A 17,542-nucleotide genomic window follows, 5' to 3' on the forward strand; every position below is an offset into this window, starting at 1 on the left:
AACTTTGGGCAGTGCTTATATGGAAAAAGTATGCTTTGAATTGCAAATATTTTCAGCAATTAAATCATGAAGACAGAGGTGATATATCAAAAGTCACAACTCTAGGATGCTAAAACCATTAGTTTCAGGAAAAATAATTTAACTGACTAACATTTTCTACAATTGTATTAACTGGGTTTTTGCCTGGGTAGTCCAAATGATTGATGTTTTATCATCATACGGACCCAGCTTAGAGCAGAGGTTGGCCCAGTGACTGGATGAAACACCAGTGGAACCAACTATTAAAACTATGATTCTGGGTGGGCCACGGTGGCTCAGCAGGCAAAAATGCTTGCCTGCCATGCCAGAGGACCCGGCTTCGATTCCCGGTGCCTGCCCATGTAAAAAAAAAGAAAAAAAACTATGATTCTACAAAATAACAGAATTGCCCTCATCCCCAGCCCCTCTGCACCATGCACTCATGGGATCATGATTCACGCATGGAGACGGCACTCACCAATGACGTATTCCACCCTGAAGAGATCTTTTCTGGGGTCGTATGGACGGTTGAAGTCCAGCTGGAGGTAGAAAGTCTGCCCTCTGCGAATAATCAAGTTGTTGCATTCATACTTGTCAGTGTGGTGGTCCACCTTATTGCTGTCCCATTTCTCCTTGAACAGGTGAACATTTGTGACACTAAGAAACTCTATACAGAGAAAACCAAGAGAGGGAACGCGTTGAGTAACCTGAGTTTAAACACAAACTCAAAGCACAAGAGGATGCAGGTAGCCCCGTCTTTTTGAATGAAACTCTCCATACCGGAGATCAATGGACCAGATGTTCAGTCCCACGTGACATTATTGATTCTGAAGAGAGGCTGCTAATTTTTGCCACATACAACTTCATTTTGGATCACATGGCACTCTTTGGGGATGGCTAAAGCGGTATTTATAACATCTGTCTTATAGATCTATATACAAAGTTCAAGACTTCACGTTTTGGGTCTCATGCTGGTTTCCATGATCTCAGATACTGTTCCTTCATGAGGACAGCCTCACTTTGTGACTAAGTACGGATAAATCAAGTCATAGTCACTTTGATGTTCTCATCTTTTAAAATGGAGGAATTAAATCTGACAAAGACTCAGAGGGATGTTTCAAGGACAAAGTTCACCATCCATCCAAAATTCTCCTCCTACTTCAGGAGCTCCTTCCTCTGTAATTCTAAAAGCAGAACTGGTCACTCAAAGGCAGGAAACAGAAGGAATGGGTCTGGAGAGAGGAAACTGCCACTTCTATGAGATAAGTTTAACAGCTTCCATTTTGCAGATGCAGAAAGTAAACCCTCATATTTCCCTAGCTACTAAATGACCAATCTGAAAGGTAAATTCTGGTCTTCTTCAATCCAAAATCCACACTTTTTTCCTCTGACTTTTGGAAGCAAGAATCTCAATGCCTATTATCCATTTATTAATTCTCTGCTTTTCATTAGTTACTTAAACTCATTTCCTCATCCATAAAGTGAGGACACTAACATTCATTTTATAGACTAACCTAGAAACTACCTGAGATGACCCACATGAAGCATCTATCAAAGTCTCGGGACATGCTAGTGCCAGGTGAGGTTTAGTTCTGCCCCTCGCCTTTTCCCAATAATTTCTGCCAATGATCACTGAATGTGTACGTAATTCTAACTACCCATCCAACTGTAGTTTAGAAGATCAAACCCAGAGTCCAATTTCTGGGTTCTGGAGGAGCATCGGAGAGAGGAGGCTGGGGAGAGGTGCACTGGCCTCTTGCCTTCTCTCCCTTTCCCTGCCCCTGCCTTGCTTGCTGCATGGCTGTAAACAGCAAGCACAGATGCTGAGCCTGTATCCATGTGAAGAGCACGTCCCTGCACTTCTCCAGGGACTTCCTTTTCTTTTGCACAGGAACCCTGAGCAGGACACCTGGTTTCCTTGGGCCTTTTTCTTTTCTCATAGGCAAAGCTTAGAAGTTGGGTTCTTTAAGATCCTCCCCAGTTTTTAAAGTCTAGGAGTCCCCTGAAACACATTCTTGATAAATCAAAGTTCAAGCACTCCTGAGTTTGAATCTCAGGTTCTCATAATGACTTATGTAAGTTACTTTGCCTCTTAGAATCTGAATTTCCTCATCTTTAAAACAGAGATGCTGATACTTTGTGAACTCCTATGAAGATAAAATCAGGATGATGGCACAGTGGGACTGGCACCCTGACTGGCACTCCCTGAAGATGTGCCCTGATGGAGCCACTCTACAGGGGTGTGGTGCTTCCTGGGTCATTCTGACCCCAACATCATGGCCAAGAGAAAATGCAAGCTGCAGTTTTATTTTTACCTCATCTCAGAACGCTGTCATAGTACACAGCCCCCTAAAGGGCACTTTCTTTCCATTATGTTGTGAGCTGAACTTGTTTAATTCTCTGGACCTCTTTCTTCCAAGCTGCTTTTCTCCTGAGTTCTCTGGCCTTATTAAGGTCACACTCCGCAGTGTTAAACCAGCCTAGGAAAGAGCTAGGCAATCATAACGTCCCAACTGTAATCAGCCTAGTAATCAACTCATCTGGCCCTCAATATAGTATTGAAAACGTCTTTAAAATATGTATAAAAATTTAAGTACTCAGCGAAAGGTTCAGTTCATCTTCCATTCATCAGCACCAATGGATGGAATCTACTGATTTTACAGCCTCACAGAATCTTAGAGCTCCAAAGCATTTTCTGGACCAACTGGAGTACCTGTTATCTACTGTACGAAACATCCCCTCGAAAGGCCTAGTTGTTGGGCTTCCAGCCTCCCTCTGAGGAGGGAATTCACTCTCTCACTCTCCCATTTTTAAACAACTCTGGTTACTTGAAAAATCATCTTAGGATGCCCTGGCATCTACTTGCCTGTTATTGTTCTATCCGTGCATGGACCCTGAATCTGACTTCTGGATAAGTACAGACTAAGTCTTCCATTCATTTCATCTCTCACTTTTTAGGTATTTAAAGACTGTGGTTATGGTTCCTTAGAGTAAAACTGTCTCCATTTTTTCAATCGTTCTTTAAGAAATGATTCTTAGAGCTTTTACCCATTCCTCTGTTCTGAAATACATTCCATTTGGTCAACTGCTAATCTGAAGTGTACTTTCCAGGATTAAGTATATTAGTCTGGTTTTGGTTTCCCCAGTAAAAAATAATGAGACCATCACCACTTTCAAAATTAATTGTATATTTATATTATTTCAGCTTAATATAATATTAGTGTTTTGAATATTCTTATCATACTGTTGATTTATACTAAGTATTCGGTGAACCAGGATACATTCTGATGTCATTCTTACTAAAAGTAGATTAAAATTCAATACAGACGCCTACAAGTCATTCACTCATATTGCTATTCAGCTATATCTACTGGTGCTATTGTTTCCTTTACAGTCCAATTCTAAGGACTTATATGTGTTCATAGTAAATTTATTACTTTAGACCCTAAGTGGGCACTCAGTATAGTTAGCATCTTGTCCTCCATGTTTTTAGCTTTGTAAGTGTGCTATTTTACATCGTCATCCAAAACATGGTTATAAATGTCGGTTAGGCCACTGCCTAATAAACACAAGTTAGGGAAATGCACAGTGGTAGAAACTAAAAAGTGAACAGATAGTTACAACACAGTATAATAAACACTCTGATAAGGGAAGCACAAGATACTGGGTGGGGGGCATCTGTGAGGCATCCCCAACCCAGACTGGAAGAGATCAAGGAAACTTTCTGAGGAAGTGATGTATAAGCAGTGATCAGAGAGATGAGTAAGTTATCTGGGTGGAAAGGGAGATGCAGAAGACTGTCTCAGGCAGTGAGAGGAGCATGTGCGAAGACTGGGGAAAGAGAGGGCATGGTTTATTTAAGAAATTGAAAGATGACTGTTTGGCTGGAGTGTGAGAGGTGGAACCACAGTGCAAGAGCAGGCAAGAGCTTGCCCATGCAAGCCTTGTAGCGCTCATTAAGGGGTCTGGGCTTTATTAATTGCTTAGGGAATGCAGTGAAGACCTTGAAACAGCAAACCAGTGTAATTGCATCATGTATTTTAAAATATTATGTGTTTTAAATTTATGTATATATTTAGATTGCTTCTAGTGGCAGAATGGAAAAAAGGATTGGATGGTGCCAGTGATGGAGATGGGAAGTCCAGTTAGATTGTTATAGCTTCCCAGGTGAGGGGGGCAGTGCTGAGTTTAATCTGCCTGGAAGGAATGAATGCGCCAGTCCCAGAGGGCTCCTGGGATTTGTCTTCCTGCCTTCCTCAAGGTGATCTACCCCAGCTAATTACCCATTAGGCTTTATGACTTGGCTTCCCAAGCAGCTTTGCCTACAGGGAAAAATTAAACTGGAGAAGGAGACACAAGTAGTTTCCTTGCTACCTATGATTGCTCTAGTCTTCATTAAAAATGAAAGTTGTGGTTTTCCATCTTTCTACTCTAGTCTAGTAAATTTGGTTGAAGTCAGTCTAGCCTTGAAGCAGCATAAAGCAGTGCTGATTCTGTGGGATATTGATTAGGAATGGAAGAATAACAGTTTCACATTAAAGTAAGTTTTGGAAATGCTGGTCTAACCTAAGTTAAGTAGGATTCTTTACCGCAGGATTTATAGGAAACATTAATATACTGATGTGCACTGGGAATCTTCTACAGATGCAAGGTTTTCCAAACTTCAATAGCCACAGATTATTTTTCTTTGTTGGTTTCCTTGTAGAATCAGTATTTTGCATCATATGCTTTAGGAAATGTTTCACTACTTACTAAATGTGTGATCTCAGATTATTTAGTCTTTCTCAGTTTTCTCATCATTAGAATGGAAATGAGAAATCTGCCTGATAGAGTTGGTATGAAGATTAAATGAAAAAATGCATGTAAAGTGCTTTAGTTAGGACATTGCCTGGGACCTGGTACATTTTCAATAATGTTCATTGTTAATATTGTTATGGTTATTAAGAGAGGTGCAATAGCATGTTGGATAAGAACATAGATTTTGGGAATTCTACCATTTACTAGCTTTGTGACTTTGGACAAGTTACATGAACTTCCTGTGCCTCAGTTTCCTCTTCTGTAAAATGGGGTTAATGTGGAGATTAAATGAGAAAAATGCATCAAGTACTACATCACAGGTCCTGACACATGGTACATGCTGAATAAATGATAGCAGTAACAATAAATATAGCCCTGGGCACATGAGCCAGCCCTCAGAGTCAATGAATGAGCTGACAAATCAGGTATTGAGTGGGTATACGGAAGGTTGGAATCTGACCAATGGATAGCCAGCAAGGTAAGAAATGACCTCCGTGAAGCATTGTAGGACAACCCTCCAACCCTCTGCAGGAGAGTCCAGCCTTCTGCATTTTCTCTCTTCTGAGCATAAGGGCTTGCTTTTCCTTCCCTGACTTTCCACAGGTGAGTGAAATCTTTTCCTGAACCCAATTCCCAAGGCACATTTTTATTTGTTTTTACATGTATATTATCACAAATCACTTTGCATTATCTTTATACAGGTGATTTCACTTATTGGAATGTAAGCTCCTTGAAGATGAGACCACATCCTACTCTTCTTGTCCCTGCGCCTAGGGATTTGTGCAAAAATGCCATAGAAATGTACAGATAAATGCATCTGCTGTTGAACAAGCCCAGCGTCTGAAAATTCAGAGCTTGGAGTTGGTCATTCACTTTTAAATGAATCATTCAATTTCCCACAGGGTTAACCACAAGAGTCTTTTAAATATTATTTATCAGGCAGTTTCATTCTCAAAACATGCTATTTTAAAAGTACCATGTATAGTGTTGAAGATGGTGATGTGCTGTTTTATGACATGACCTCTATGGTTCAACAGTTTTGTTTCATGTATCCAATTCACACTGTTCATAATTTAGGGTAAACAAAAAAGATGCTAATGCATTCCTTTGAGTACTTAAAAACCTGAGCCAAAAAAACCCTAAAAAAAAAAAACCCTCAGTGTTAAGAGATACTCCTAGATTTACAGTTCTTGCTTAATGAAAAAAAAATATGGAAGAGTTTGTGTTTTTTTTTAAATAATGCAGCCTAATATTGTTATGCTTTTGACAACACTTAATTCTAAGCAAGAAATTTTTGAACATGTTATATTTTAAGTGATCTTTTTCTCTCTCTTGCAACATTGCCCTAAAAATCCAAAGACTTCAGGAAGAAAGAAAAGAACAAATTATAGGAAATCATAGTGGTACTCTCAGTTGGGAAAACTTAGGCAGTAATGAACAAAATTTTGCTACCATTTACTAGCTTTGTGACTTTGGACAAGTTACATGAACTTCCTGTGCCTCAGTTTCCTCTTCTGTAAAATGGGGTTAATATGGAGATTAAATGAGAAAAATGCATCAAGTACTACATCACAGGTCCTGACACATGGTACATGCTGAATAAATGATAGCAATAACAATAAATATAGCGATAACAATAAATATAAATATAAAAGTAAAAGCACATCTCCAACTAAGAAAAGCTTTTTTTTAAAAAAATAATTTGACTAAAATATGTATGTCAGGTTGAATTACACTCCCTAAAGGAAAAACAAACACACACGTTCTTAATCCATTACTGTAGGTATGAACCTATTGTAAGCAGGACCTTTTAAAGATGTTATTTTTATTTAAGGTGTGGCTAACGGAGTAGGTTGGGCTTTAATCCAGATTACTGGGGGCCTTTAGAAGCAGAATGAAAATCAGAGAGAGAAAGCATGCCACGGAAAAAAGCAGCGAGAAGTCAATGGAGAAATGAGACAAAATAAAGTTTCTGTGACTGAGAGATTTCAAACAGTCGAGAAGTTATCCTGGAGGTTATTCTTATGCATTATATAGATATCCCTTTTTAGTTTATGGTGTAGTGGAATGGCTGGAGGGAAGCACCTGAAACTGTTGAGCTGTGTTCCAGTAGCCTTGATTCTTGAAGACGATTGCATAAGGATATAACTTTTACAATGTGACTGTGTGATTGTGAAAACCTTATGTCTGATGCTCCTTTTATCCAGGGTATGGACAGATGAGTAAAAAAATATGGATAATAAATAAATAAATAATAAGGGGTATAAGGGGTAAAATAAATTGGGTAGACTGAAATACTAGCGGTCAGTGAGAAGGAGGGGTGTGGTATGAGTTTTTCTTTTTTCTTTTTATTTCTTTTTCTGGAATGATGCAAATGTTCTAAAAATGATCTTGGTGAGGAATATACAACTATGCAATGATATCGTGAGCCACTGATTGTACACCATGTATGAATGTTTGTATGTGAAGATTTGTAAAAAAAAAAAATATATATATATATATATATAAAGAACTCAGTGGAACAAGGAGGAAGAAGGAGAAGACATCACAATGTACATTGCCATGTGACACAAATTCAGGAATCAAGGACCACCAGCAGGCCATCCCAAAACGCTGCAGTCACTGGGGAGAAAGCAGCTCCTTGCTAAAATCCCAATACTGGACTTCTCCTAGCCTCAAAACTGTAAACCCATAAATTCTTGTTGTCTAAGCCAACCCATTTTATTGTATTTACTTTAGCAGTCATAAAACTAGTAGTTTAAATATGGAAGATTTAAAACTACACCAAGAGATCAAGAATTTAAAGAAATAATATTCCAGACTGGTTCAACAGTTTTGTTTCATGTATCTAATTCACACTGTTCATAATTTAGGGTATTTAAGGTATTTTACTGCAGTAAAATATATAAAACGTTCAGAGGGGGACCACACAGGCTAGTCCACTCTTCAGGAGGTATGGAATGGCAGCTACGTTGTCCTCTCTCAAATGTGACCTCCTAACAGTTCTATGGATTTACTAGTGCCTATCTCAGTATTAGGGGAACGAGGTGAGGCCCCCCAATACTGCTGATTAAACATTTCTTTTACTGTTATAGACAGCCATACACAAACTAAAATATCACAATTCTTTCTATCTTCCACTTTGCTTAGTTGTGCTGCTTTTCACATAATAGGTGCGCAAACATTTACTAAACTGGCATATTGATTTTTGCTTAGTTTATTGGTTTAACAAGACATAGTCTAGATTGAAGGAGCCCTCTCATCATCCGGTCTCTATTTGCCACAAATAGAAAATGATGTTGCTTCTTCTCCCTGTTCAAGCCCACTTCCTACAAAATGTAGCAGTTTACTGTTAAACCACATTTTTTTTCTTTCTGTAGAGATGTTGTAGCTGAAAGCTTGGCAGCTCATTCTTTCAAAGTGACAGCTTTCAGAAACTCTACCTAGCACAATTTAGCCTAATTCCAAACACATCAGAAAATGACTGTTGAAGAAAAAAGGCCCTCCTCATGAGCCAGCTGCCTTCCTTTCTCCTACCCTTTCCCTAATACAAAAAAAAAAAGTGGATTACTTTTTCCTCAGGTTGTAAAAATTTCTTCAGAGAATGAGTATAACTGTCACAGATGGAATCTTGAAATAAGTTAGATGTTTAAGTTCATATTCTAGGAAGTCCTCAGTGAACTGAATTTTCCCTGCAATCTTTGGTAATATTTTTACTAAACTACAGGTATGAACACTATACAGGAGAAGTAGTTCTGTTTATTATGAAAAGAACAAAAAGGATAAAGTATTATTTCTCACATTTCTTTTAGGGACCCAGAATATTAAAAAATTGTTAATTAGATTAATTAAATTGTTTCCTTAAACAGCCATTTAAAGTTGATGCTAATAAGATGTCCTGTACCCTGAACTGTTTAAGAAATGCTCAGCTGCTCAAGAGGAAGCTAGAATAAGAGAAATGAGAACAGTACCCTCTTTGGGGTTTCCGACCATCTGAGCTACTTCCCCTCTAGCCTGGACCATGTCAACAGCCTCCAAATGCATCTCCTTCTCTCCATTTCCTCCTCACCACTAAAAGTACCTTTATGACACATAATTCTGATTTCATCGTTCTGCTCTTTAGAATCTCTCTATCTTCAGGTCTTCAAGACCCGTGCCAGTGTGTACCTAGTCTACCTTTCCAAGGATCAACCTGTCCCCTGACCCTTTAGCTACACCACACCTCTTGCTTTGCAAGAAGAAGAAATTCTCTTTCTATTTATAACAATATATACTAGTCCTTCTGCTGGAAAGCCCTTTCTGCACCTTGACTACTTGGAAAACTCCTATTCATCTTTTAAAACCCAACTCAGATGCCCTTTCATCTTAAAGCCTTCTTTACCCCGCTTCCCCATTCCATTCCTTTCTCTGTGATTTCACATTTTGAACAAATCTCTGTTAAAGTATTTTTTTTTGCACTGAATAGCATTTATCTTCTCCTTGTCACTTTCACCTTCTAAACTGAGAATTATTTCAGACCAGAAACTTGCATATTCAGCCTTGTCCCCCAGCCCTGGCACAGAGCCTGACACACAGGAAAATCAACAAATATTTTCCAAGAACTGAATGGAAGGATAAAGTAGCACTATAAAACATCACTTTATAATCATATGCTGAATGCCTTTCTGTTTCTTTCATTAACCTTGAATCCAGAGAGGCTTACTATACACAAAGGGGACATTGATAATTGATAATTAATTAGTTTGTTAGACTCTGACAAGGAGTGGTGGGAGAGAGGGGATGCTCAGAAAGGCACAAGACCCCTGTAGCTTGATAACTGTAAGATTTTTATAGAGACCAGCTTGCTTTCTTGTTTGAATTCTGTGCATTAGACCCATCAAAAAATAGCACAATTACTGCTGCAAATGACCACCTATTGTTGATAACATAAAGTCAAATCAGCCCAAGAATATAAGCTTACCTTCTAGAACACTAAATTTCCAGCCAAACATAATCTTTGGGTCAGAAAGGACTACAGAGAGATTTTCAGAAACACAAAGTGACCATGCAAGCCAGTCTTAGAAATCAATGCAAATTCAAACAATTGGAGATTTTCATATTTTTCCCTGCTACAACTGAGTGCAAATTTTGACACTAAGGCTGTCTAAAACCATGCAAGGATATCAAATACTACCACTTACTGGTCAGTTCCACTTGTGGTGTTCCAGTGTCAACCAAATATTTCGATTTTTCTTAAATATCATGGTGCTGAATGGGAGGCACCTCACATGAGTTTATATATTTCAAAGTACGTATTTACTAAAATAATTTCTAACCAAATATTCACTAAAGCTGTGGATTAAGGGTATTATACACACTTGGTTTAAAACTATCTGCGATGATGGTCAGGGCTTACATACGACTACTCAAAATGCAAAACGTGTCTCTTTGCCTCCTTTTCCTTCTTGCCTCTCTGCCCTTCTAAGTCAGTTGCAAAAGCGGAGCTTGGTGAGGGGAAAAGACGTTACTGAAAAGAATTGACAAGAGCTTGACTGAAGCACACTGTGGTTCCCAAAGTGACCAGGGAGAGACGAGTCTTTTGAGGTCACTAGTGGCCACTGAGGGAACTGCAAGCAAGCAGATGGGGTTTAAAGAGGATGGCTATGTCTTCCCAAATTAGTCCCTTAGCAGGGCTGTCTTGGGGAGAATTTGATGTATTTACTGCCAGAATACCTGCACATATAAATTTAGGTGGGCCATGGTGGCTTAGCAGGTAGAATTCTTGCCTGCCATGCCAGATACTCGGGTTCGATTCCTAGTGCCTGCCCATGCAAAAAACCCCACATAAACAATAAAATAAAATAAATCTGAAAGGTAAAGAAGTCAGGAGAGGGACCTCCTTATTCAGAAGGCTGGTATGTTGGCACTGTTTTCTATCCTAGACATCTTTGACGTACTGTCATGTTTCCTGGGGGCAGGGACTCCATCCTTACAGCATGTAACACTTAGCTCATCTATGCAAGAAATGTTAAATGAACGCGTGTTTATGAGATCCAGAATCTGATATTAATAATAAGATAATGACTCTAGGCTGATGAATCATCACTTCTCCAGCGGTTTGACAGAGCTCATTCATTCATTCTTCAAATAGTCATTGGACACACATGCTGCCTATATCCCCGGCTGTCACTGGGATTGTGAACACATGTGTGACTACCAAGTAAACGGTGTTTTTTCAAAATAATTTAGTGAAGCTACTCCTCCTCACTTCCAGGAATAAATCAACAAAAAACAGAAACCCTAGGTTTTGTTTTTTTTTTTAATTAGCCTAACTGCTGAGGTTCTCTGGCATTTTTGATGTCTTATGGCAAGATTTTGCTCAGATTTCAGATTGATAGTGCCTACAGGTTGTGCGTATTCCCCTTAGAAATTAGTGTTCACTTGAGTGGTTCCTGCTTATTATGAGTTAAATTATGGTTATTTGTCCATTACGAGTCATTATGAGTCAATGGACATTGGCCATGTACTATTCCAAGCACCAGTCATTTGATCTTCATGGCAATGTGCGAACTAGGTATACTTCCCATTTTCTTTTCTTTTTTTTTTTTTTACATGGGCAGGCACTGAGAAGAAGCGAACCCGGGTCCTCTGGCATGGCAGGCGAGCATTCTTGCCAGCTGAATCACTGTGGCCCGCCCACTTCCCATTTTCTTAATGGGGAAACTGAGGCTCAGGGCACCTGCCCTGGGTCCCGGGGTGAACCGGTGGCTGATGTAGGACTGTGACTAGAGCAGGCACAAGGAACCTGGTGCTTCGGCTCCAGGACCAAGGAGCTCTTTGCTACACTGAGCTGCCTTCTGTGGAGATTGACATCTCTTTTCCCCGAACATGACAAGGGAAGCTATGCTCTTTCCCCTTCTGTGCCCTTCTTTCCAATGCTCTTCCTGCCCACTTCTTCCAACCTTGGCCCCTTTCTCTGGGGCTCAGTGTCTTCTCCATCCAGGTGGAATTTTGCTCATAAACTGAATATACTAAGGTGATTTGGTTGGTAGTTTGATTTATGCATGCTTTCTAACTTTATTTGCATTCATAAAAAAAAAAAAGATTCCTAGAGTAAGCAGAAGGAATGAATATCAGCTACTTGCTTTGGGCCTCAGTTTCCTAATCCAAATCTTGGGAATTTGGATTAGCCCATCAGCAAGTTTTTCTAATTCAGTTCTGGGGCTCTAATGGCAGAGTTCTAGAGAGCATGGCATTTAGTCCAGAACTACAACTTCTTCTTGGCCCCTCAAACTGTACTATTCAAAAACTAAGGATGTTTTTCTGATCTGTGACCCCCTGCTCTCTATGCCCCTACCCACCATCCTCTGTCTCCACGGGACTCCTGGATGGTGCCTGATGCAATTATTTGATGTCTCTCTGGGTTCAGAATTTAATATCAAAATGTCTAAGCATGATTGTAACACAGTCAAACCTGTGTGCAGCCTCTGGGTAGTTCTTTGACTTGCAGGACTTGTTAGTTATCAGCATTATCATTCCTCTTTGCTGCTGGCTTTGACCCTCGCTACTGAAAGGGCAGCATCATCTTAGGGATTTCAACCACAGATCTCGTTTTGATGAGGTGAGTTAACCACAGAGCCACAGGGTGATCATGCTAACCTATCCCATCCGCTGAAGGTTTATCCCCTGGTGAAATGCAGCACAGAGGACACCCCAGGAGCAAAGCTGGGTTCCATTGAGAGGGATGAGTGCTGCTGACAAAGAGTTAGCCCAACTAGATGTCATTCAGGGATGCGAGTCTGAATGTCCCTGCCGCAGTCCAAAGGAACAGAATCTATATCCCCAAACCACCTCAGGCACCTGTGTCCTGGCACAGCCGATGGGGCATGTGCCTGTCAGCTGCTGGCAGCTGCCCCACAAGGCAGGTCCCTCGGGATCAGGTGGTGGCGAGAGGCAGGGGGAGCAGCTTGCCTTGCCGGCTCACCAGGCTGCTCTGGAGATAAATAGAGGACTTCCATCTCCATTACTGTCAGTGTCTGGCACCTCTCACCAGCTCTGAAATTCACTGCAGTGGATGGGGGAGGGGGGAGGGAGAAGGAAGGAGGTGCAAGCCAGACAATCAAAAACAGCCACAATATTTTGGAAGTGGAATCTTCCAGCTAGAGAAAATTCTTAAAAGCAGAGAACTGGAAGAGGCCTCTGCTAATCCAACACCCTTATTTTAGAGAAGGAATTATGGAGAAGACAAAATAAAACGAAACATAGGGACTTCACTTAGGTGACAAAGCTAGTAAGCAGCAGAACTGGGACAGAAATCTGGGGCTTGGGTGGCTTTTACCAAACCCAAGACTAGCAGGGAGCTCCGTGGAGACAGAGGGTGGCCATCCAGTGCCCATGGGGACGAAGGACCTGGCTGTGCCTGGACCAGGTGGATGCACGCACCTTGAAAGTTGACACTCCGTGGCACCAGAGCCTGAAGCTCCATCGTGGGAAGGTCATCTTCTGCAGCGTTGGAGGTGTTGGGGGGCACAGCTCTCCTGCCTCCAAAGGCACTTCTGGCCATTGCCGACATTCTCAGCTTCCTTGGGAGATGGGGGTGAGGAGGATGGTAACAGAGAAAAGGACATGAGAAGTGAGTGACACTTGATTCAAAAAACAGAGAAACAGGCCTACCTTGTGTGTGAAAGCACTTCAACAGCACATTTTGAGTGCCGCATAAATAAAAGCTGAGGCGTGGCAAGCAGGATTAGTCTAATGACTAGAGCTCCCCAAGGATCTCGGGGAGATTTTGTGTTTACAGAATACAGACAAAGCAGGAAAAAAAAAAAAAAACCAAAATGGGGGACTGATTTGAAGAATTGAAAAATTCAAAAAGATTTTGGAGGGCAGGGATTTTCTGGTTGACTTTTTCTCGGTGCCCCCAAAGGCACCATCGTTATAAGAAATGTTTACTGCCCTGGGTTTGTGCTTCTGCTTGTCTCACGTGGGTTACAGAGTCTATGTCACTTTTTTTCATGGGCAGGCACCGGGAATCGAACCCAGGCCCTCTGGCATGGCAGGCGAGGACTCTGCCTGCTGAGCCACCGTGGCCTACCCAGTCTATGTCACTTTTAAGAATAAACTCATACAACCATGTCCACATGAGTGTTGCCCTCCAAGGCATTCAACTTTGCGATTCAATTCAACCAATATTTGTGGAGGGCCCACTTGGCTGGGCTGTGTTCTGGGCACTTGGGATGCATCAGAGAATAAAATTCCACAGATCCCTTCCTTGTGGAGCTTACTCTCTGCTCAGGGGTAGGATGGAGTGCAACAATAATATATAAGTAAACTCAGTAGTGTGCTAGAAGGCAATGGCAGCTTTGGGGAAAGGACTACTTGGAGCAGGGGTAAAGAAGACAGAGTTTAGGCAGGTGAGAGGGAGGCAGAGTGCAATTATAAATAGGGTGGATGGGTCATGGTTATAAAATCAATTGTTCTCTAGACTTGGTCAGTGGTGCTAACAGCTGCTGTTGGTCAAAGCATGCTTCCCCTATCTTTGGAATTTGTGCAGGCAAAGGGCCACTTTAAACACCACACACCTGACCATCGGCATCTAATAAGTCTTTATTGACCAACTGACCAAATGAATGGAAACTTTGTTTCTGGCCCGAAATGACACGTTCCCCCTGGAGCCCCTTGGTTATTCAGTCAATGGCTGTTAGTGACTTGGTGGTTTTGAAAAGCAGGCACGCCCTCCAGGGATGAGGAGTTGCCAGTTATGGAGGCGACAAGAGTAGATGGGTGCAGAAGAGTGGCGAGCAAGAGCAGCTTGTCTGGGGATGAGGAACCACTTCCAGGGTAGGTAGTTGCTTTGGAAGGAGACAGGAGTCTTTACGGAGTGTGAGATCTGAGTACATACCCATGGATAGAGACTCAGGGAGAAGGTAAACTGAGGAAGGAGGAAGGGAGTAAAAGGTGGAGAGAAGGCAGGAAAAAGCAGTGCTCTGGTCTGAAGTAGCAAAGGCAGGGTACAGGACACAACAGGGAGGACAAGGTTTTGGATGAACAGAGAATTGGAGAATGAGAACTTGTAAGGAGGAAATGGGGAGCCCCACATGCTGACCAGGTTAAGAGAAGTCCGTGCAGGGGCCTGGTGAGTGCAGGTGTTAGCAGCGCTCCATATGGGGCGAGTCTGGGGGAGAGGATGGGACTGAAGTTCATCTCCCACCTTGGAATGGGAAAAGGGAAAAGCTGGGGTGGGCAGCCAAGCCCCAGGGGGTTTCCAGCCAAGCAGGCATTCTTAACTGGCTTTATTGCCCACCCCCCGCCCCCTTCTGCTAAAGTGGCTGCTTCTCTGAGGAAAGCGGGACTGTCTTTTCCGGGAGTACCCCCAAATCACCCATTCCCATTTGGTGGCTTCTTGGCAAGCAGCGCCCTAAGGAAAGCTTCGCATATCCCTGGGCTCAGAAATGAGCTGGGCGGTGCGGAGTTAGGGACACGGATGGGACACGTGGAGCTGCCTCTATCCCCTCCATACACACATACGCACACACATGCGCGCACACACGCACACGCCCGGGCCCTGCGCTGCACCGGCAGCCGCCTGTGGGACGGCGGGACCGAGGTGCAGGGGCGAAGGGTGCAGCGGGGATCTCTGTCCCAGGGCAAAGCACCAGGGGCAGGGCGCTGGCGTGCTCAGGCGGGAGGGGTAGGCACTTACCTGCGGTGCCCTCGGAGGTGCCCTCGCCTAGGTTCGCTGGGTGGGTCTCTGAGGGTACTTCCTCAAAAAGACGCAGGAAAATTTACCGGGAAGTTGGCTCTTAAATAACTTCTTAGCAGCTCTCTTCCTCCTCCTCCCCCCGCCGTCCCCCGGGGTTTTCTCCTCCCCCTTCTTCTTGACAGCTGGAGCAAGCGGATTCCAGGACTTTCTATTTGCTTCTGCCTTCCTCCTCTGTTGTTCTGGCAAGCTCCCCCTTGTCCCCAACCAGCGGAAAGCAACACCCCCCAATCCCGATTCTGACTCCCTCTCCCTGACTTGGTCATTTGGAGTGCCAAGCTCAGGGCCCCTCAGGGAACTTAGTTCCCACCCCCTCCCTTTGGTACCTTCACAAAGGAACCTCTTTGCATGCAGGGATGTAAGGGTTGGTGTGGCTGGGCAGAAGGGAGGCTCTGCCCTCCAGCAGTCAGGCCACACAGACAACATCATAAAGCAAGAGCAACATGTCCCTCCTGTGCAAATAAGTCTGGTAGCAAGATATGCATTCTTGAATCATCCAGAGAACTACATCTACCACCCAACCACAAGCCTCCTTTCACCCAACCACAAGACTGCCCAAGGAAAGAAAGGGTAGATGAGAAAACATTTTTTGCTTTTCTGAAAGCTATTTTGGTTTATTCTTCAGATAACTGGAGAAAAAGAAGAGAATTTTTCTCCTCAAGTTTTCCATAGATTTTTTTTTTCTCAGTTTTTCATCTCTAAACAGGCCTATTTCAATCTTGGCTGTTTCTAAACTTTTATACTATCTTCAAATTTCTCACCTTATCCCTTGATCTCCAAATTTCATACAGAAAAAAAGAACATGCCATTGGGTTAGAAATTCTGTTAACTACCTGCTACCAAACCTATGAACTTGCTGCACATATACCTATCTTTCCCCTCTCTCTTCTTGTTACTAAAGTAGAATAAACGTCTCTCCCCTTGTCCAAAGCCAAACACCCCATATTTTCTTTCCTGTGTTCTATGCCACCACAGGGAAGGTTCTGCTAGACTTCATATCCAGTCTTCTTTCTATATGTTCAAGCAGCCTCTCTCTAGTAACTGCTTCCCATCAGCATTTACATAATTTGAAGTCAAGTCTCCTCAATAGTTTTAAAAAATCCTTCAACCCATTCCTCCCAGCTGTTTTCCTGCTCTCTCCTCTCCTTCATTTTTAAACTTCTGCCATCGAGCTTCTGCCCCCATCATTCTACTGGACTTCAGGCCAAGGTCTACAATAGACAAAGTAAAATCTGAAGGACAAAATTAGTTCTCATCTATGTAATCTTTGGGGAGTCCTGAACTCTGTTGCCCACTTTCTCCTTGAAAGTCTTGTCCCGTGGCCTCTGTGTCATTGTACTCTCTGGGTTTCCCTCCAGTGCTGCACAAGTCCCCTTGATATCTCCAATAGTTTTCAGTTTCTATCTGTATCCTGATGTCTCCCAAGTCCAGATCTCTAACCATTGCCCGTCTAGAGCTTCAGACTCCTCTAACTGCATACCACGCATCTTCACTTGGCATGTCCCAGTGATAACTCAAACATCATACTGAAGATGAAATATATAATCTTCCCTCACAACTTGCTCCATCTCAGGTGTTCGCTATCTTAGTGCTGCTATCAACTTGCATCTACTTGCAAAGTCAGGCTTAGCAGCTTCATTCTTAACATCGCCATCTTCCTCTCCCTCAACCCCCAAACCCAATCCTTTGACAAATGCTCTCTATTCTACTTCTTAAATATCCCTTGAATCTACCAATTTACTCCTATCTTCATTCTCACTGTGAAGGCCGAGACCACCATGTCATCATCTCTTGTCAGTCCTCCCCGAATCACCTCCTGCCTCCCCCATTCTCTATCCTTCCTATCCATTTTCCACTCTGCAGTCACAATGAGCTTTGTGGAACTCAACTCTCAAATTAAATTCTTTGCACAATGTCTTTTAAGTTGAATGTCTAAATTATACTGCCAGGCCCTATTCAATCTCTCCAGCCCCACCTCTTTTTTTTTTT

The 17,542-nt window shown here is 42.3% G+C and overlaps 1 protein-coding gene across 3 annotated transcripts in view; it reads right to left on the reverse strand.

Annotated features, from left to right (window-relative positions):
* Nucleotides 1-15,663, reverse strand: part of F13A1 (coagulation factor XIII A chain) — a 182,753-nt gene extending 167,090 nt beyond the window's left edge. The window contains exons 1-3 of one of the 3 annotated variants that reach the window (XM_077143620.1): nt 15,497-15,663; nt 13,237-13,372; nt 497-685 (exon numbers count right to left, since the gene is read on the reverse strand). In XM_077143620.1, coding sequence (XP_076999735.1) covers nt 497-685; nt 13,237-13,366 — 319 coding nt within the window. In that variant the 5' untranslated portion in view covers nt 13,367-13,372; nt 15,497-15,663. Of the gene's footprint in view, nt 1-496; nt 686-13,236; nt 13,385-15,496 lie in introns of all 3 variants that reach the window. The other 2 variants (XM_077143618.1, XM_077143619.1) reach the window with 2 other exon arrangements.
* Between the last annotated feature and the right edge of the window lie 1,879 nt (nt 15,664-17,542).

This window comes from Tamandua tetradactyla, chromosome 25 (assembly GCF_023851605.1).
Source record: "Tamandua tetradactyla isolate mTamTet1 chromosome 25, mTamTet1.pri, whole genome shotgun sequence".
Lineage (NCBI taxonomy): Eukaryota > Metazoa > Chordata > Mammalia > Pilosa > Myrmecophagidae > Tamandua > Tamandua tetradactyla.